Here is a 21585-nt window from a genome sequence, read left to right as displayed (position 1 = left end):
CAGACAGAACACAGACCTACCATGAAGACTGATCCAGGTTAAAGAGCATAGAGAAGACACATGCACAAACTATTTCCACCTGTGTAACATGTCTAGAATACTAGGAACTGAAGGAAGAGTCTGCAGCTTTAGTCAAATTGGATGACAAGGTAACCGGGTCTTTGTTCTAGGATTCAGGAGTCCGGGCAGAGCTGTTGCAACCCAAGGGCCTGTGCCCGAGAGCAAGGATGAGCTTTCTGACCTCGCACACGAGGCAGCTGCCAGGGAAGGTGGAAACAAAATTTATTAAATTAGTATGGGGGATAAAGCAGTAGCCTACCATTTCAGAGTAATCGAAGAATCGAAGATCATGGATTATGAAATGTTCTGTTACTGCCTAAAACAGTGCTTTCAACCCTACAAGTACTCAATATGTATTTAGAAAATGAATGGATGCTGATACTAGCCTATGGCTAAGTTTCATGAAATTCAAGACCCCTTTTTGACACTGCTAAGTGTCTCTGGGGATCTGTGTTAGATTGAGTGAGTAACTGTCCTTTTGTTTTCCCCAAAGCTATGTGTACTATATATTTAAATCAAGATTATTATACCTGCTTTTTCTTTGAAGATTTTTATAAGACATCTCAAGGTAATTGTGGGGTGCATTGAGGACAGGGCTGAACTCTGTGTTCTACTAGGTATCTAGTTTGTGTAAATGTAGCAGGTGGTCAGACCTCATGAACTGCCTTACTGAAGCCCATATGCCTGTCACAGAATTAGTCAGATTTGGGAGAGGAGAAAATAAGTTTGTTTGATGTTTTTACATTTTCTTTTCTTTTCTTTCTTCCTAGTTACTGAAAACATTATTTTCACATACACTATATCTTGATTACAGTTTCCCCTCCCTCTACTCTTCCCAGTTCCTCCCCATCTCCTCTCCTTTCCAGATCCAGTCTCTTTCCATCTTTCATTTGAAAAGAATTCTAAGAGATGACAACCAGACATGACAAAGTAAAATATAATAGGATAAAAGAGAAGGCATCACATTGAGGTTGGACGAGGTAGCTCAGCAGAGTAGAGGAAATGCCTGTGTATCAGAGACGGAGAAGGAATAAACACTAAGTAGGGAACGTCAGACACGTGATATAATAAGCTTTCCGTAAGCTGTATAGTAAGATGACATGCCATAAAAGCATCAAGGTAAACGTAAGTGTGCTTAGAGCTGTCTAGGTATGAACCACAGTGGAAGCAGCATTAGTACTAGGCTAGAAAGTGCTGATGAGCCAGAGGGGAAAGATTTCTAAAATCAGGGCTACAGCCTATATAAAAAGATCAAGGAAACTCAAGGCTGGCTTATAGCACTTTGATAACTGATGCATGGATTTCAGGTCACTTACATGGGAATCATCTGGTGTTTTTAAACACACATTTCTGGGGTTTCTAACTTGAGAGCCTGCCCTGGGCTTTACATTTTAAATCACCAGCTTGTGGGAATTAATATGAGAAGCATGTAGGCAGGATGTGGAAGGTTGCTGCTTAGGCAAAGGAAGGATATGCGGTTTTAATCCGAAGACTTCCTGTCTGATAGAAAACGTAAAAGAGGCTAGAGGATTAACGATCATGGAAACATTCCTCTCCAAGGCAACTCGTGATCCACTCTAGAATACTGACCGCAGTCAGGCGTCCATGCAGGAAGCATTTGTAACAAGCACACGTCTCTCCCTGCTCTTATTTCCATTGGCCTGAATGGTAAGCACCAGGGAGCCAAGAACCAAGGTGCAGATGTGTGGGCAGAATGAGGCCACTTGGCCTGATTCCCTTCAGGCAGGTGGCTTTAAACTAGACTAGAAGGCCAAAGAGAGATCCAAAGGACTCTCACTTCTCTCCCCTTTGTTAACAGTAGGAACCAAAGCCTACAGATAGAGTATGGAGTTCTCTGAAGTGTTCTGTTTTTGTTTTTTTGTTGTTTTTTGTTTTGTTTTAAAACACTTTCTAATGCTACAGTACACTGTTAGCTAAAAAAACTGGTATGTGTGTGTGTGTGTGTGTGTCTGTGTGTGTGTCTTTGAGCTACTGGTCACCTCTTTGCATCTAGAGACACTGCTGATGCAGTATACATCAACTGATTTATCCTAGAAAACAAACTCACAAGATAAGTATTATTATTACAATTAACAGATGAGAACCCTAAAACTAAAAGAATGCTAAGGCATTTATGTAGTTCAGAGTGAAATTCTAGAAGCTAGAATTCAAGCCTTGTAGTATCTTCATGTGCACATGTTTCATTATTTGAAATACAAGTGTTACGAAGGTAGAATATACCTTCAGCAAACTATTCTTAGGTTATGTAGAGTTTTGCATGTGGTTAGACCCAATGAGCATCTTTAATGACTGCTATCAACAGAATAGCTCAGGCAACAAGGAAGACAAGTGGTTCGATGTTGGCTGGAGAGATGTTTCAAGTAGAAGCAGGCAGTGGTAATAGATGTCAGGACAGGCTAAGTCTCTTAGGATTGTGAGAGGCCATCTTGTGGACTAACACAGTACTGGGCCAGCAGTTCTCAAGTTACAGCTCCTGGAGTTTTTCTGTAATTCCTCTGCTTATTCATCACTGTGAACAAAGTACATGTCGGGAATGACCTAGGGGATGAAGGGCTTATCCTGGCTCGCAGTTCCACGTGGGTCAGTCCATGGTTGTTGGGTTCATGCTTCGACAGAGAACTGTGGGCATGAGGCCACGTGGCAGAGGTGGTTCTCATAGAGCAGACAAGAAGAGAGAGAGAGAGAGAGAGAGAGAGAGAGAGAGAGAGAGAGAGAGAGAGAGAGAGAGAGAGAGAGAGAGAGAGAGAGAGAGAGAGAGAGAAAGAGAGAGAGAGATGTCCAGGGACAAGAAACCTTCAAGATTCTCTCCAACTCAGTCACCTCCTCAAGTTTCCTGCACTTCTCAAAAGACTGCCACTAGCAGGGACCAAGCACACAGAACACAAGTAGATGACAAACATTTCATAGTCAAGCCATAACAATATCTGTAAGCAACACCCAGGATCTATTAGAGATTGATGCTATCTGGCCTCATCCAAAAGACACAGACTCAGAAACTATGGGATGGAGCCCAGTTATTCGTGTTTCCGCGAGCTCTTGAAGTTCTACTGACACACGTTCAAGATTGGGAGGCATCTCAGGGTGGTTTTTATTTGCAGAAAGTACCTGTAACCTATTAAAGGATACTGTGAAGACGCATAATGTGGAGGAAAATGTGTATCTTAAACTTGGTACCTTGCTTTCTCTTAGAAGAGCACATTTTTGACAAATCTACTCAGAGAATCCTAATCTCCTAGTCAGGGAGGTTTTAGCTTGGTCTGGAAAATTCATTAAAAAGTGTTCAGTATTCAAACATAATTGTTTCTTGTATTAAGCACAAGAAACACAGAAAATGACTAAATAGTACAGAGATCCAATTATTCACAATTAAGTTACTTGATAGAAAAATAACTTCCCAGGATGGGAGAGATGGCTCAGAAGTTTTGAACATCTATTGCTCTTGCAATCCCAGATTCAGTTCCCAACACCTACATGGTGACTCACAACTACCTATAATTCCAATTCCAGGGGATCCTATTTGCCCTCTTTGACCTCCACAGGCACCAAACACGCACATGGTACACAAACATGTATGCAGGCAAAACCACTCGCTCACCTGAAAAAAATACAAATAGTTAAAAAAAATTGTTGTAAACATGATCAAACATTAATTAACATAAATGAATTAGGAAAAAGAAAAACTGAGAGAGACAGGGAAATCTTGCACACTAATGGGCCTCCCTGGGTTCGGCCCAGTGACTTACTTTCACATCTGGCATTGGTGTGTGTCCATGTCTCGTCAGGGCTGCACGTGATAACGCCATTGCCTTTGAGCAGGAAGCCTTCCCTGCACTTGATAGATACATTCTGGCCGACATAAAACTCTTTTTCAGAAAGGAGGGCGTTCTCAGGAATCACAAAAGGGACAGGGCATGGATTTGCTGTAAAAGACGAGGCAGATGCTTGCTGAGCTGCCTGCCTTCTGTCTTCCTAATGCATCTCTTTACAGACAAAGTAGAGGCCTGCAGAACATGGGTCCTCAATGATAATAATAATGTGAATCTTAAAATGATAATGGAAAAGCCTGGCCTCAAACTCATCCCCTCCTGACTCAATCCCACCATGCCCAGCAAAGTGTTTAACCATTTAGAACTTTAAACATAGGCGCAGATTTACTTTCAATCCCTATGAAATGATTTGTGAAGATTAAATATCAGGCATCTAAGATATCAAGGGCCACACTGAATAGTCCCTCAATATTTGATGAGTGCCAACAGCATAGTAAATCCTATTGCACTCCATCCTTTTACTGAATATCCTTCAGAGAGGATGGGAGTGGCGAAGCATCAGACATTGGCTTGCAGGGCAAGCCTGATTTTAGACCTGTACCGTGGGGAACAGAATGATAGGACCTCATATTGTGTTTGTGGGCCTGATGGTAAAGACAGAATGTTTCCACAGCTTAGAAGGAAACACAGGCAGTGTTGCTAGTGCTCGATTTTGCTCAGAGCAAGACTTTGTCACGCATACGGACACGGGCTTCAAGCTATTTAAGTTTTTCTGCTTTTAAGTGGGTATAAATAAGTCTTGCTGAAATAGGGCTCTTCTGGATTCGAAAGGCTCCATTCATGCGCTACAGTACTTTAAACACTAGTCAGTGTTCTGACTAGTCAGAAGCCTTCTCAAGCTAGATTCCGTTTGTATGGTTTTCATTTAAGTGGTCAGATTATCTTTATTTACCATATTTACAGGTTTTATATTAACATTAGACTTTAACCATATCTTCTTTCTCTTCACCCCCTTTCTTCACATCAATAGAATTCACCATATCTCCATTTCAAAATGTTTTCATTAATTTGTATTTTCTCTTAATGCCTGAGTTTAATCAGTGGAGGAATCTAATAAAAGCAGACTCTAAGATAGGTGGTTATAACATATTATAAGTTATAAGTCTCTCAATATTTGATGAGTGCCAACAGCATGGTAAATTCTGTTAAACTCCAAATAATGAGACCTCTAAAGTCTCTCATCAAATATTGAGAGACTTTTGATATAAAATATCCCATAAAATTGGGTTTGATGGACACAGATGGCCTTCCCCGGACCAATCTCATTTATTGGTATTTCCCCTTCAAGCAGAGATAAGTGTGAAGCTATTGTGAAGCGGAATGTGATTAAAAACAGCCCCTAAAGTCAACACACACGTTTGCAGAGGGGAGTCAGGTGACTCCAGGTTCCATTTGCAGTGCAGTGTGCCTCGGGGGATCCTTCCAGGGTGTATCCTCTGTGACAGGAAAACAGAAGGATGGGTCCAGATGTGGTGTTTTCCAAGACAGCCTTCCCATTGGGAAACTCAGCTGGAGCCTCACATCTGTTCTCTAAAAGGAAGAATAAAGCCTGTATTAAATAGTGTCCAAATCCCTTTTGCTTCTCTGGCTATAGTTGCTGAAAGTACTTTGTAGTGTGTGTGTGCACACACGTGCATGTGGAATACTCACATGTTTAAATGTATATATTCACCAAACATGTATGCATACCTACTTATGAATGGAACAAAATAGCATTCATTGATACAGAAAAAAAAAGATACTGTATATATCTGTTGAATCACCACTTGCTCACAGTGAAGACTGCTGTTTAGTTCTGTGTAGCTCATCTGTCTTTATGTATTTTCCTAACAGTGATGGGTGTGGTGTGGCTGGGTTTAGATGAACATGTGCATCAAATAACGGCATCTCATGGCTGTGAACTTACCCTATGATGCTAGTCTTCCTATTATTCTTACAACACTTGGTTTGTAAGACCAGATAAAAACACAGGATTCTCAAATAAAATTGAATGTCCTATAAATAGCGTATGTTTTAGAATGAATACTTCTCAAATACTGTGTGGCACATATTTATATTAAAATTATTTATCATCTGAGATTTGCATTTAACTGAGTGCTGTATATTTCTCTCTCCCAAATCCAGCAGCAATTCTAGGATGAGCTCAATCACAGTAAAAGGAAAGTGAGTTTCAGAAAAGCTAAAGAACTTGGTCAAGGCCACTCTGTTTCTAAGGAGATCAAACAGTGTGTGGTGAGATGACTCGGGTGGTAAAGGCGTTGAAGCCAAGCCCTGCCACCTGAATTCAATTCTCAGGACCCACATGGAGGAAGGAGGGGTCAATGCCCTACAGTTACCCTTTGACCTCCAGATGCATGCTGTGGCTCATGCATCTCCACTTTTCTATACACACAAAGCAAACCAACAATTGCTTAAAAGGATGGAAAAGATAAATTTACTAAGACATAAACTATGGAGGTAAAGGATCAGGAAGAGGAAGACACGAGCCTGGGGGGAGTTAGAGCAAAGTCCATTTTATGTGCTTACTTTAAGGATAGGATGCTAGGTTGTATTACAGCTATAGAATAAAAAAAATGACACAGAATTCTTGAGAAATGTTACTCCTGGGAATGTGCTGGAGAAGCAGGATCTGGAAACTTAAAAAACTTGGCTTGAAGGAGCTTGAGAGATGACTCAGCCCTGAAGAGCACTGGCTGTTCTTCCAGAGATCCTGAGTTCATTTCCCAGCAACTACAGGGTGGCTCACAACCATTTATAATGAGATCTTAGGTCCTTTTCTGTCATGCAGGCATACATGGCAAATAGAGCACTCATAGACATAAATAAATGAATCCTAAAAAGAAAGAAAAAGCTGGGGATGAAGCCTCATTTTATAATTTTATGGAGACAGAGAAGGTGGTTTAGGTTGACAATCTCCTCTTATTGCTTCATGTTAGGCCTGAAAGCTCTGTGTCTGGGGTCATAACTCCCGTTGAGTGCATCAGGATTTCTGGTTTATGTTTTGCTAAGCGGAGCACTGAGCTTTCCCAACTGTCCAGAGCATGAATGTCAGCTTAGGAATCTGGTGGACACACATGCTGGTTCAGTAGGATTAGGATGCATTCAGACAAGACGTGTAAAAAATATTCTCCTCTCTGACTTCCTTCAAGCTCTTGGTTCTCTGTTCTTGCTATTTCCTCCACTGTACGAGTTTGAACAAGATGGACGGTGCCTCTGAGCCTGCTCTGTGTTTGTGCTTTTGAGAAGTGCCGGTCAAGGGCATGCTACTGCTCTGCATGGGCTTCCTTGGAATCCGACAACACATATGAAGAAATCCAAAAACTTCAAAATTGATGTAAGGATTTACAGAGCATGTTCTCACTGTCTATACATCCACCTCCAGAGACATTTGTGGCTTTAAGTATACCTAAAAAGTGTATAATAACATATTAAACTATTAATACTTTTTACTCTGAGTGGTGATCTGATTTGTGTTGCCTGATATCTTGAAATTAGTTTGTCTGACTAATAACTTAAAAATGGCCACTCATTAACACCATAAAGGTTTCCAGGGCCAGACAGGCGGGATTCCTCTTTGTTCCTTGCCCCTGTTCCCTGCACAGACAAACATTTTCTGAACATGAGCAGTTTAGATAGCACGGCACTGGGTTGAGATATGCAAGCTCGACATGTGATATAAACTTGTGTAAAATGCCCTTATCTAATGATGTCATGCATAATGACCATATGAACTAAAAAAATTAAGAGCAATAGGTCAATAAAGAATATTAAATGATATGTGATGTGATTCAGATACTAAATAAAATATACTTGAAATCAAAAGAAGCACACTGGGGATCATTAAAAAAAAAAAAAGGAAATGTTATCATGGACTGTCCAAAGTCTTAAACAAATGCATTTCTATGACTTGAGGTGTTATTGAATATTTAAAAATATTTTCAATATAATGTATACTCAAGTTTTTTAAAACTAAAGTAGACATTTTTCTTCATTGGATGACAAACATACTATTCCTTTACAGACTTAAGGCTCTTACAGACACCGAGTGACTCTACTTGTCTACCTCTGAGCACACGGCTGGAACAGAGGGAGGGAGGGTGGACATGGAAGGATCCACGCGTTGTCAAAGAAACTTGGCAAGAATTGAGTTCCTGCAACGTTTTGCTCCACTGTGCGTATCTTTTTGACTGATGCTCCAACACCACTTAAAAATGATGTCACTAAGGGCCAGTTATTTCACTAAAAGCAACTGTTCTAAACTCTCTAATTTATACTTACTTTGAAGAAAAAAAAACACAAAAGAGCAAATAATCACAAGTTTCTAAACAATCTATGTCCTATTCCATTTAATTTCTGATCTCCACCACAGTTTATGACTCTTAATTGCTTGGGACTTTTGAACAAAAGCCATTAAGTGGTCTCTTGTGGTTTATGCGTCTACTTTATTTATTAAGGTATAAAATGGATATATGAAGAAAATGGAGAAACATTGCTATCTTGTGTCTTTGGTATCATCCATTTCTGGAATCCTTGGGTGCTTCTTCCTCTTTTTTTTTTTTTTTTTTTTTGGTTTTTCGAGACAGGATTTCTCTGTGTAGTCCTGGCTGTCCTGGAACTCACTCTGTAGACCAGGCTGGCCTCGAACTCAGAAATCCACCTGCCTCTGCCTCCCAAGTGCTGGGATTAAAGGTGTGTGCCACCACTACCCGGCCCTTGGGTGCTTCTTAACTCACCTCTGCACACTGCCACCTCTCCACTCCACTGTCTGTTCTCCTGGCAGATTCGTTCCCTGTTCCCCTGTGAATGAGCAGAGAGGAATCATGACCAAGCTCTTAATTTAATAATAGAGAGACAAGAAGGGACTGAGAATGTCTTAGTCACTGATTTGGGTGGCTTAGCACTAAAATGCTAAATGAGTATAGTGTAAAGTTTAGAATTTAAAAAGTAATTTCATCAAAATTCTTCCCTGGCAGAGTGATGTGATGATGGCAGACATGGCTTTCTCTTCTGTTTCAAATGACAGCTAGTTATAATCCATAGCAAAGGCTTGTGAAGAATGGGTCAGTAACATCAGAGATAAACTTGGTTAGTATATTTAAAAATATTTTGAATGCATTTATCTTTCAATACTTCAGACATAAAACAAAGCATGTGCAATGCTGTATTGATTTGAGGACTGAAATTTTCAACCATGATGCTTATCTATTACATTGAGATTTATTAAAAGCCTCTGCATTTAACATTTAAAATTATCTGGTCTGTCTGTCTGTACTTTAGCTGTGTTCTGATTCAGCAACAACTAAGAAGCTGCTAACCCCGCTTTCACCTCTGTCTACTGATACCCTTATTGCCCTCCTTGGAGGTGGTTCTTCTTGATAAATCTTCACTTGTAAAGATCTTGTTGACTCTAATGGAGCAGTTCTGTTCCGACTTCCCAAAACAAAACAGCAACAACAAAAAAAGGCCCCATAAATTTCAGTGTTTTTTAAATACGTTTTTAAGCTCCTCTTAATGAAATAGTAACTAGTAATAGTCGTTCCTTGTAGAAAACTTGAAAAAAATATGAAAGAGAAATAAAGTTTCCACAATTCTCCATCCAAACGCAAATTTTAAACCTTGTGCCTCTTCTTTAGACAGAAAAATACTTTTCTAACTTATGTGTTACTGTCTGCCTCCTCAGCTCACCATGCTCACTGGAGTCAGGTGGCTTGGTCAACCGTTTTGTGTTCTCCTCTAATGCTTGGAATTGTGAGTACTCTGTCTGACTATGTTAATGTTTGATCCAATACAAATTCAAATAAACCAGTATCCATTAACTTTTAAAAAGCATACCATATCCCCTCACTTTCTCTCTAGCAATGGGCAATTTTTTATCATGCATCTTTCTCTGTCCTTGGCTTGCCTTGCTTTTTATTAAGTCTGAGTTTTAGATCTATCAGCGCACTTCCCCTGTCTTATCTAAGTTTTCAACCAACTTTCACAGATCCTTAGAGCCTTAGATTGTTAGAGCCTTTAACAGCCATTTTTTTTAATTGACTGGCCCTGATTTTTTCTTTGATGTATATAAGTAGACTGTAGCTGTCTTTAGACACACCAGAAGAGGGCATCAGATCCTATGGTTTTGAGCTACCATGTGGTTGCTGGAAATTGAACTGAGGACCTCTGGAAGAGCAGTCAGTGCTCTTAACTGTGGACCTATCTCTCCAGCCCCATTGGGGGGTAGGGGTTTAAATAACCAATTCAATCTTTAATAGCTCATAAAAAGGTATTTGCCTCACACACGGACGAGGGCATATTTACATAGTAGTAGAATGTAGCATGATTTATATTGGATGTCTTGATTGCTTTGCTTGGTTTTGGTAGCAATTCAAATCCTGGGAGTGGATGATGATAATTATCCTACACAGACTTGGGGTAATGCAGAGAGGATGGTGCTTGCCACAGTTATTGCCTGCAGCAACCACAGCCCTGTAATTACTGTACTGTCTGTGTCCACAGACTGGAGGTGAGCAGGTCGGTCCCCCAGTGTCCTTCTGGTCCGTCAAGGGAAGAGACAGCCTATCACAGAAGTCTACTGGGTCTAAGAACTGATCTCCAGCTACTTTCCCACCCATCAACCTTTGGTGCTGAATGCTTGATAAAAATGCAAACCTTTGACCTAATTTGTTTTCTAGTGTGGTGATAAACACTAAGACCAAAAGCAAGTTGTGGGTGAAAGTCATTATTTCAGGGTACAGAATACAGTTAGCTCATCATCATGAGAAGTCAGGGCAAGAATTCAGGGCAGAGACCTAAAATCAGGAAGAATGGAAGAATGTCACTTACTGGCTTGCTCCCATGGCTTGTTTAGCCTTCTTTCTTAGACAACTCTGGACTACTATGGTGGGCTGGGACTCTTCCCATCAATCATTGGTGAAGAACATGCCAGGCATGTCTATAGGCTAAGCCAACAGAGGCATTTTCTCAATTGAATTGCCTCTTTCCAGATGACCCTACCATATGTCAAACTGACAAAACAAAACAACAAAACAAAACACTAACCAGCATGGCCCTACAGAACACCATAACTGCAGTAAATAAATAATATGTCATATTTTTTTTAAAAAACACCTATGCCTGCCTAATTTTCTAGGATCCTTCTCTATTTCCTCTGCTCTTTCCTGTCAACTTATTTGTTTTAGATTCTAGAAAACTTGTCATTTCTTCTGTTGATGTTCCCACACACACTTTTGCTAGTTGTTTATATGATGTCACTGGCTGATACTGTTTATCAGTTGTCTTCTCCTCCTCCTCCTCCTGCTCCTCCTCCTCCTCCTCCATCTCTGGAAGGGAGCAAGTCATTTTCATACATGAGCTGTTTCCATCCAAAACCACGAAATGTCTGCTATCTCTATTTTCAGGTGTGACATCAACAGGCACAACTGATCAAAGCTAAACACAGCAGGTCATATGGATCTCAAATTCTGCTCTTCATTCATCCACTGGAGTATTTTTTGAAGGTGAGTGTCCCTTCGTTAGCATTTGGTTCCCTGCACATGCAGTCTGCTTTGAGGAGCCAATCCTTCCTCTTCAGTTACATGATCTCAACGTAAGTTTGCACAGGAGAATCTGCTAATAGTTCCGGGTCTTTGCTCTTTAGGACCATTGTGAGTCTTCTCTCTGTCCATGCTGTTGGATACCTGTCACTCTGGTGGGCGCATTACACGTATTGCTGCTCAAATGACTTTTGAAACTTCCTCCAGTTGGTTTCATGTTTTCTTTAAACATTACTTATTTTTATTTTATGTGTGTGGGTGTTTTGCCTGCATATATGTCTGAACGCTGCACATGTGCACTGCCCACAGAGACCAGACAAGGACATTAGAATCCCTGAAACTGGAGTTGTGAGCTATTACCAGGTGCTAGGAATCAAATTCAGGTCCCTTGAAAGAACAGAGGGTGCTTTTAACTGCCGAGCCATGTCTCCAGCCTCCTTCGGGTTCCCACTTTCTTGTGTGATGAGGGTTTCCAGGCAGTCTTTCTATCTCTCACTTTAGACTGATACTCATTATTTCTCCAAGTAGCTGGGCATAGATCTTTTGAAAAGACTCTCAGGTGATGATTTTAATGTGTTGAAATGAGAATAGCTATTAATAAACTTCATTCAGCTTCATAGTTAACACTAGGTTGCTACCCCACCACTTTAAGTTAAATTACCAACTTCTTCACATTTCATGAGTTTTTGGTATATTTTGTTTCCAAAAATGTATATATGTTTTCTTAAGAAATTTCAAGATCAGTAAGGTCATGTAAGGAATTCCCCAGTTTCAAAGCCAGGAAAATCCTCCAGTCACAACCCATTTCCTTTTCATATTTATTTTCTTAACCTTTGAGGAAATAAAATAAGAACCATAGAAACCTGGTTCCGGTTCTCATGGCCCTCTCCCTCTCTTAAGGCAATTCTTTGATTTCACAGTCACAAAGGGGAGTGGGCAACACCACAAACATTTAACAGCTGACCTGTTCTTATACACCACCATAAGTAAACACAAGAGATTCCTGAAAAGCCAGATGACAATCTCCTGTGAGTCAAGGCAGCTCTCAAAAACAGAGTTAAGATGGTTGGATAAGGCTTTCAGAGGAAGTAACTACAGCGCTCCCATTAAAGTTCATAGGGAGACATGGGTGCTGCTGGTGGGGATATAATACTGCAATTAGGAGTCATCTTAGAGATAAAATTGAGGTTTTCTTAGTATAGTTCTGAGATATATCAAAGGGTGTGATGGTTTGACTAGGAATGGCTCCCATAGACTCATGTGTTTGAAGGCTTGGCCCATAGGGAGTAGCACTGTTAGGAGGTGTAGCCTTGTTGGAGTGGGTGTGGCCTTGTTGGAGGAAGTGGGTGGAAGGGGGTTAGGCTTTGAGGTTAAGAAGCCCAAGTAAGGACAGTGTGTCTGAGCCTTCACTTCAGCTGCCTGTGGATCAAGATGTAGAACTCTTGGCTCCCTGTCTGCCTGTGTACTACCATGCTTCCCTCCACGATGATAATGGACTAGACCTCTGAAGCTGTAAACTAGCCCCAATTACACATTTTCCTTTATAAGAGTTGCTGTGGTTATGGCATCTCTTCACAGCAATGAAACCTAAACTAAGGCCAAGGGAACCTTGTCAGGGCCTGTGCACTCACTGCTGGTGAAGCGCTTGGCTTCACTCTAGTACTTCCTTGTTGAAGTTTCCCTGTAGTGATGCATGGTGGGAGCTGTTTGGAGCTGCCTGACATGGGTGTTGGGAATCTAACTCAGGTTCTCTGCAAGAGCAGCAAGTGTTCCAAACTGCTGAGCCATCTCTCTAGCCCTAATTTGTTTTCCGATAAATATACTAGATGAACACCCTACCCCAGAGCTATATTCCTTGACTTTTTTTTTTATGCCTGTTTTGTGACAGGGCCTTAACAGTTGCCCAGGCAGGCCTTGAACTTGTCACCCTCCTGTCTCTGCCTTCTGAGTAGCTGAGATCACAGGTAATGTGTCACCACACCTGGCTGATAATATTTGTGTGCTTAAAAATTCTAAGTCATCTTTTAACTATTTTTCTTCCAGAAAGTGTTAAGAAAACAAAGTAATGAAATATAATAGTATGTTTTTAGGAGCAGTGTTGGTAAAGTTATCTTATTCTATTTTTTTTTTTCGAGACAGGGTTTCTCTGTATATCCCTGGCTGTCCTGGAACTCACTTTGTAGACCAGGCTGGCCTTGAACTCAGAAATCTGCCTGCCTCTGCCTCCCAAGTTCTGGGATTAAAGGTGTGGGCCACCACTGCACGGTCAATTTATTCTAATAGTAGAAAGAATTCCAAGCATATCAGAACAGCACATTCATTTTTGTTAAACAATTTGCTAGTGTACCTCTAATTTGTAGCCAGGGTCACACTGGTAAACAACGATGCTTCCAAAGCTGTGCTTATTGCCAACCACGGAGCCATGCTCTGGGCTTTCAGGATGCCCACAAACAACTGGGATACAGGACTCATCAGAAAATGGTGGCTCCCATGTACCGTCGGGCTAAAGAACAGACCACAAAGTAATAGTTAGGATTTAATACGTGAGTTTTCTGTTTGTATGGCAGACTCATCCCCAAAGTGAGAGTCGAAAGGACCCAGGGTTTCCCCAACCGAGTTGCTTTTTAATCTATCTGTAAGTCTTAAAAACACATTAATCATCAAAAAGTTTTTCTCAGTCAGCACTGAACACTTGTTGATGTCTCAGAAACACAAGATAAGCACTTTCTGTTATACAGAGCCATGCCATAAGGAAGTCTTTAGTGCAGCATGCTAACTAGAGGATGGACTGAGAGAGGGTTGGTGCAGATGCTCCACCTTTTATCCCAGTGAACCCTGATTTTTCATGCTATCCCATATTTTAATTTCAAATTTCAGAGAAAGAGCAGCATTAGACAATAGATCTCAACATGAATTTTCTAAAATTTTTGGTGTTATCCACTGTTCCTGCTTATAACCTTTTCTCCAAGACAGGCCACAGAAGCTTGGATATTTCCCTGTCTGTCTCAGAGTGGTCTATTGAACACATTCTCTGGCACACCTTATTTGGCAGCAGTAAATTGTTAGGTTCCTGGTTTCAGAAGGGGTGCTGACACGAACCTAGCAGGAAGTAGAGTTACATTGGAAGGCAGAGGGCACAGCTAAACTCTTAGGAACCAGGAAGAAGCTGCCACCTGCCAGACTTCTCCAATGCATCTCTTCATCTCTGATGCGGAAGCTAGAAGAGGTTCCTCTAGGAAGGCCTGCTATCCGAGTGGTAATTCATGTCTTTAACAAGGTATCAAGTTAGCAACTGTTAGACTACACACAGAAAGCTATTCATGCCAAGCTAACCACAGATTTGATGGCCAACAGTGCCTGTGTGTACAGACCAGCTGGTGACTGTTGAAAGATCAAAGCTTGCAGAAGTAGTAAACACTTTCTCCCATTGCTGATGCTGATTTTCACAACAGCTATAGGAGATGTGTGCTATTTTGCACACTTGTTTTCCAATAAGGAAACCTGAAGTACAGACCCCTTTTCCCCCCATCTTTTAGCTCAGGCTATCCTCACATTCCTCAGGTGACACCTGCTTCTCCCATTTGTATTACAGGTGTGCATCACCATCTGCACATTATTAGGTGGGATGGACATCAAACCCAGGGCCTCAGGCATACTGGGCAAGCATTGTATCAACAGAGTACCATTCCTTCTCCAGCCCTGTTCCCCCCACAGTCTTGCTACATGGCCCAGCCAAATCTGGCGATCTTCTTGCCTCTGCCTCCTGAGTGCTATATTTATAGACTGGACCACAACATCTGGTTTAAATGATTTTCTAATGTAAACAAATAATAAACAGTGAAGGCAGAATTTGCCTGCTGTTGTCTCTCTGCTTGTGCAGCTTTGGACCTTCTGCCTAAGGCCATCACAGCCCACAGCAGGCTTCTCCACACAGACACTCATTCGGGCATGGGTTGCTTTGCCACGGATATCTCATTATAGTATTTTAAAAAAGATTTATTTATTTTATGTATATAAGTTCACTTTATCTGTCTTCAGACACACCAGAAGAGGGCACTGAATTCCATTACAGATAGTGGAGAGCCACTATGTAGTTGCTGGAAATTGAACTCAGGACCTCTGGAAGAGCAGTCAGTACTCTAAACCTCTGAGCCATCTCTCCAGCCCTGTGTTTTTGTTTTTGTTTTTGCTTTTAACATTTCCCTTAAGGTTAGCTCCTTCTTAATCTAACACTGGGAATATTAGGAAAAAAATACCCAGGTTTTATTTCTTTTTTTCTCCTTGTTAACAATTTTATTTTATACATGTGAGTATTTTGCCTGCACGTTTCTCTGTGCATGTGAGCATCCAGTCCCCTGACCTTTATTTCTTTTTTTCTCCTTGTTAACAATTTTATTTTATACATGTGAGTATTTTGCCTGCACGTTTCTCTGTGCATGTGAGCATCCGGTCCCCTGACCTTTATTTCTTTTTTTCTCCTTGTTAACAATTTTATTTTATACATGTGAGTATTTTGCCTGCACGTTTCTCTGTGCACGTGAGCATCCGGTCCCCTGACCTGTAGTTGCAGTTGTAAGCTACCATGTGGGTGCTGGGAACCAAGCCTAGGTCCTCTGGATGGCCAGCACATGCTCTGAACCACCAGTCCATCCCAGCCCCACCCTTCTATTTCTAGGAAACATCTCTAATCTTTGGATGTAAATGAAAACTTGAGGAATTTGTTCTTTCCAAGAGAGCAAGATGTGAGTTTTGGTCATAGTAACAGATGCCAGAGTTAGGCTTACATGTCTTAGGTCGGACACAGTATCTCACCTGGCATGTTGACCAGTTCACTCCTTCGTAGGTAAACCCTTCTGCACACGACACAGAAACTTGTCTGTTCACCTGGAAGTCATCTCCCTGAACACGTATGCGTGTCATGTTGGATGGCACAGGGCATTTTTTAGGACTGCAGGTGATTCTTTCAGGGACCCAATGGCCATCTTGCTGGCAGGTGAACGTATCTGTATCCGAATCCATCACATACCCTTCCAGACACCTGCAATGCAAACGAGAAAATGAACACCTACAAATAAGTACCACACTGTAACCGGCCTATGCTCAGATGAACAGAACTGCCACAAGGCTCAGGAGACATTTTATGAGAAACCCGAGAACCGGCTCAAAGGTCAGATGGATAGCATCACTGCACACAACGTCAATAAAGCAACATCCAGATAAATTCTTAGCTAAGGTTGTTTTAGATGTTGCTGAAGTTACTTCCCTTTATCATTTGTTCCTTCTGAAATAGTCACTAGTTCAAGAAATTATAGAGAAGTTCAAAATGGACTCAGATACTGATAGGAATATGACATAGTGTTTATGGTTTGTCTACTGTGCAACAAGTACTGTCTGAGGTGCTTGCACAAGGTACTCCTTTTAAACTTGGTCATTAAGCACTGTCATAGCTCTAGTAGAGTTAAAGCTTAGGTCAAGTTGGCTCTTAAGTCTCCATGTGATTTACAAATTTAAATACTTATGCAGCAAATGGTTCCATACAATAATTATTTTCTGGTGACTCCCCTGTGTGCTTTACAAACATCAACTCAACAAATTCTCATGCCTACCTCATGAGCAGGTGCCATTAGGACCCTTGTTGTCATTTGGCATTGATGAGGTTGGCACCCTTCTTGAAGCCACATGACTCTGCATGGGTAGTGGGAGATGTGGAGAAACTGTGTTCTCTAGAGGGAGTCTCTGGTACCCATGTTCCTACCACTCCCATAGGCTGGCTTTCATATCAGACCATTTAGTTAATTCATAGTGATCATTGGAGGACACCTTTTAAATTTCACATATTAACCAGGCTAGGTGGGAGACAGGAGTCTCGTGCAATCAGAACAACCTGATCAGTGGAAACCAAGCAATGATTGGTCATCATCACATGCCAAAGACAAAGCCCCAGGTGAATCCTGACGAGGAGGAGGTGACATTGTGGCTCTCAGAATGCCTGACACATCAACATCCACCCGGAAGTTTTAAAATATACTTCAAAGGCAAGGACTGGCTATTCACTCTTTTGTTTTGGTTTGTGTTTGTGTCTCTGGTACTGTTCAGCCACCTAACATTCCATCCTTCCATAAACTTTGCTTTTTACTATAATCAGGGCAACATGAAGGTGGGGCTAAAACGTTCAGAATGGGTCACCCCAGGAGAGGTGCTAAGTTATCAATCTGATATGAGCTGATAATGCCTGTGGTTGTCCCGGGAACGTAAGCGAGATCGTGAGACAGTTGAGATGCCTTTGAACACGGTGTCTATTTATTCCAATACAAATTTTAATTCCTAAGCTCATTCCAAATTTTTCATGTCTTTCATTTTAATATTTAATGTAATAATTCCCTTCAGACAGGGGAGTTTCCATTATGTGAGCACCATATTCTTAGCTTAAGTAGCACAGGCTGGATAGCATCCTTATTTATATTGCTCAGTGATTCACACATAATTGAGGCTGGTTAGAGGACCTTGTGGCTTTGTGAGCCCCATGAGGATTGATTAGAACCACAGCCTGGAAAGGGTATCCATTTATTTCCATAGTAAATGGATTTCTACATTGTCCTGAGTAAATAAAGTGTTAAAAGCTTTGAGGTCTGGAGGGCAGCCCAGGGATGACGGTTCTCTTCCTAATTAGCTACATTTTCACCTCTGGCTTCATTTTATAATCTTCTTGCTTACACTCCTTGCAGATTCCACAACCACCCATCGTCTTACCTGAGTTTCACTTTGCTTTCATAGGTATGAGCCTCTCCTGTTGCCACTGCATTGGCTACAGTTGGTGGGGGTCCACAGGACAGGGGTTCACATGTTGGGTAAGGCTGGCTCCATATCGCTTTCTCTGTACAAATCAGATCTGAACTACCTTGCATGGTGTAGCCAGGTCTGCAGCTGTAAGTTACCATGTTGTCCTCTGAAAGGCTGCCCTCAAGGACGATTGCGTTGGGTATGGTTGGGAGAGGCCCACACTGAGCATGCTCACACAGTGGGATGCCAGACCATTGGCCATTGGCATCACAGGTAATTTCAGAAAGTCCGAGCAGCTTGAAGCCTTTGAAGCACTCAATCTGAACCGTCTTTCCACATCCCAAATCAGTTGCATTGATGGTTCCCTGTTGAATGATGGGTGTGGAACACCTACAAGGTAGGCAAGAAGGTGAGCTGCCGCTCCAGGAACCGTCAGGAAGGCATCTTCTTGATGGGTTTCCATGAAGCTTATAACCAGTAAAACACTGATACTGTATGTGGCCACCATGATAAAAAGAAAAGCCATTAGGGAAGCCCTGGGGAAGGTCGGCAGGAGGACCACAGGTAGCTGGTTTACAGATGGGGACTTCTGCATCCCAAGTCCCATTGGACTGACAGGTGAGTCTTGGAGCCCCCTGTAGCACATAGCCCTCTAGACAGTGGAACACTACTTCCTTCTTGAACCCATAGTCTAGGCCATCTGCCACCCCATTTGGCACCTGTGGTGGGGCAGGACATCTGACAGGCAGGCAGCTGGGAGTGGCACCACTCCAACTTCCATTGGTAAGACAGATACGACTCCTGGCTCCTTCCAGTATGAACCCTTCATGACAAGAGTATGTAATCTCCTTTTGGAATGTGTAATCTTCTCCCTTCACTCGGCCATTGGTGGGGACTGGGGGTGAGCCACAGTCCACAGGAATACACATGGGCTCATGCCCATCCCAATCTCTATTTTCTTGGCATGTCCTCTTCTTAGAGCCATTGAGAATATAGCCAGAGTCACACTCGTAGTATAACACACCCAGGTAGGAGTAGTCATCTCCTTTGATGGATCCATTCCAGAGTGGGTTTGGCTTACTGCATGAGATGGCTTCACAGCGTGGAACAGTGCCACTCCACTGCTTATTCTGCAGACAGAGTCTTAAATGGGAGCCTTCTAGAATGTGCCCCGGCTTGCAGCTATATTGTGCAGCACTGCCCATAGTCGTCTGTGTGAAATGTAAGAAGCCATTTTCTGGAGCAACAGGCAAATCACATTCAATGGAAATGCAAGAGGGTGCGGTCCCATTCCACGTCCCATCTTCCTGGCAGATCAGCACAGGGATTCCCAGCAGTTCATAACCAGGCTCGCAGCTGTAGGAAACCATCGTGCCATAGAGGAAGTGGGATGCATGTGAGGCAGGGGACTCCTTCGTATTTTCCAAGGCCTTAGCTGTTGCTTCCAAATGTTGAGGGTGAGGAGTCAGATATGGGACTTCCATCATGTCATCTTCTTGATCCAAATGTCCCTGGCCGTCTCTGACTTTAGTACAGTCACCAAAGTCTATGTGAGGAGGGAGACCGCAGTCTATGGGTACACACGTTGGGCTGGAGCTTGACCATCCCGACTCTTCACAGGTCTGCATGGCATGACCAAGCACCTGAAACCCAGGGAAGCAGCTATAGATGATCATGGCACCGTATCTGTAATCCGCACCTTCTACGAAACCATTTTCAATGGGCTGTGGGTCACTGCAGTGGATGGCATCACAAGAGGGGGGATCCATATCCCAGTCACCTGTCTCTAAACAGGTCAGGGATTTGGGACCTTCGAGCCGGAAGCCCCGGTCACAAAAGTATGTGATGGTTTGTCCATACTGAAAGCTCACGGAAGAGAATTGGCCATTTAAAATCTCCCTGGGCTCTGGGCATTCAATGGGTTTGCACATTGGTTTTCCTCCAAGCCACTGGCCATTTTCCCCACAGAGGGTGGTAGCATTGCCCACTAACTCGAAGCCTGGCTTGCAGGTGTAGAGCGTGGTGCTGAGATAGGCAAGCCCTTGCACGTGGATGATACCGTTGAGGATCTCCTCAGGTTGGGGACATTCTACCGGAACGCATTCGGGCAATGGAGAACTCCAGGTGCTATCAGCCTGGCAGAGGATGGTTGGACTGCCTCTTAAGAAAAACCCGTCGACACACAAATACTTGACAGTACTTCCAAAATGAAGAGCACCGGAAGACGCGGGGACGCCGAAGGGAATCAAGGGAGGCGAGGGACAAAGGACCATCTTACAAATAGGAAAGGAACCATTCCATTGCCCGGATGGCAAGCACTTCAGGACAGAGGGGCCTTGCAAGGCATGCCCCTCTTTACAGGAAATGGTCATCACTCCTACCTCGGAAGCTAATTCCTTCAATACGAGCTGGTTTTCTAAGAGAGGAGGCTCTGCACACTTGGTGGGGACACACTTCGGGCTTGGCTTCTTACTCCATTTGCCAGATTTCTGGCAAGTCCAAGAATTATCACCAACGAGCTCATATCCCTCATTACAGACAAACTGAACCTTGGACCCCACTTCAAAGCTTTCTCCTTTCAAAAAGCCATTCTGAATGGGAGGGGGTTTCCCACAGTTGAGAGGGGTGCAGGACAGAGGGGCGTCGCTGTGCCAGTGGCGATTGGCTTGGCAGACAAACGCAGGACTTCCGGCTGCCTTATAGCCTGGGTTGCACTGGAACCTTGCTTCACTCTCAAAGGTCCTGCCAGTGGTGTGCTGGATGATAGGGAAAGAAAAGTCAGTACAGCCTACAGAACAGGCAAGCCAACAGATACAGCACATGGACAGTCAAACAGAACAGGACTCAGAGACCTACGCTTACAATAAATCAGTCAGGACTTCCACGAGAAAAGATTTATGCTGTTCAAAACCGGTCTGCCCTAATTTTTGTAGGATGGGAAAATGCAGAAGTAAAATGTGGAAGATCCAATGAGGCCATTTCCTTTGTAGAAACTCTTATGGAACCCAAAAGAGATAAATAAGATCAGGGACACAGATAAGATCAGCGATCTACACAGATCTTGGTGAGTTGAAGGGCAGTACCAACAGTATACCCAGGGAACTTAGTAAGTTAAAAAAAAAAAGGTATACATAGATGCTTTAAAAACAATTTTGATTAAATATTGCCTGCTTAAAATGGCAGGAACCATGGCCTTTGACTTGGAAGACTAGACCACTTCCCCCCTCCTGTTTCCCTTCCTCCTTCACTCACCCTTTCTCTTTTGGTATATGTGGGTGCATGTGTGTGGAGTTCAGAAGTCAACCTCAGATGTCATTTCTCAGATGCCACCCACCTTGTTTTGAATTATTTGTTTCTTGAGA

The 21585-nt window shown here is 42.5% G+C and overlaps 1 protein-coding gene across 1 annotated transcript in view; it reads right to left on the bottom strand.

Moving 5' to 3' along the window:
* The window catches only part of Svep1 (sushi, von Willebrand factor type A, EGF and pentraxin domain containing 1), a 180004-nt gene that overhangs the window by 6559 nt on the left and 151860 nt on the right, over window positions 1-21585 (bottom strand). The window contains exons 38-43 of the mRNA XM_021160495.3: window positions 18194-20979; window positions 16256-16481; window positions 13791-13946; window positions 8642-8705; window positions 5265-5438; window positions 3825-4001 (exon numbers count right to left, since the gene is read on the bottom strand). Of these exons, the coding sequence (XP_021016154.1) occupies window positions 3825-4001; window positions 5265-5438; window positions 8642-8705; window positions 13791-13946; window positions 16256-16481; window positions 18194-20979 (3583 nt within the window). The remainder of the gene's footprint in view (window positions 1-3824; window positions 4002-5264; window positions 5439-8641; window positions 8706-13790; window positions 13947-16255; window positions 16482-18193; window positions 20980-21585) is intronic.

Source organism: Mus caroli, unplaced genomic scaffold, assembly GCF_978045245.1.
Source record: "Mus caroli unplaced genomic scaffold, Mus_caroli_1 scaffold_6, whole genome shotgun sequence".
NCBI lineage: Eukaryota > Metazoa > Chordata > Mammalia > Rodentia > Muridae > Mus > Mus caroli.
This window is presented reverse-complemented; position numbering and strand designations above follow the sequence as displayed.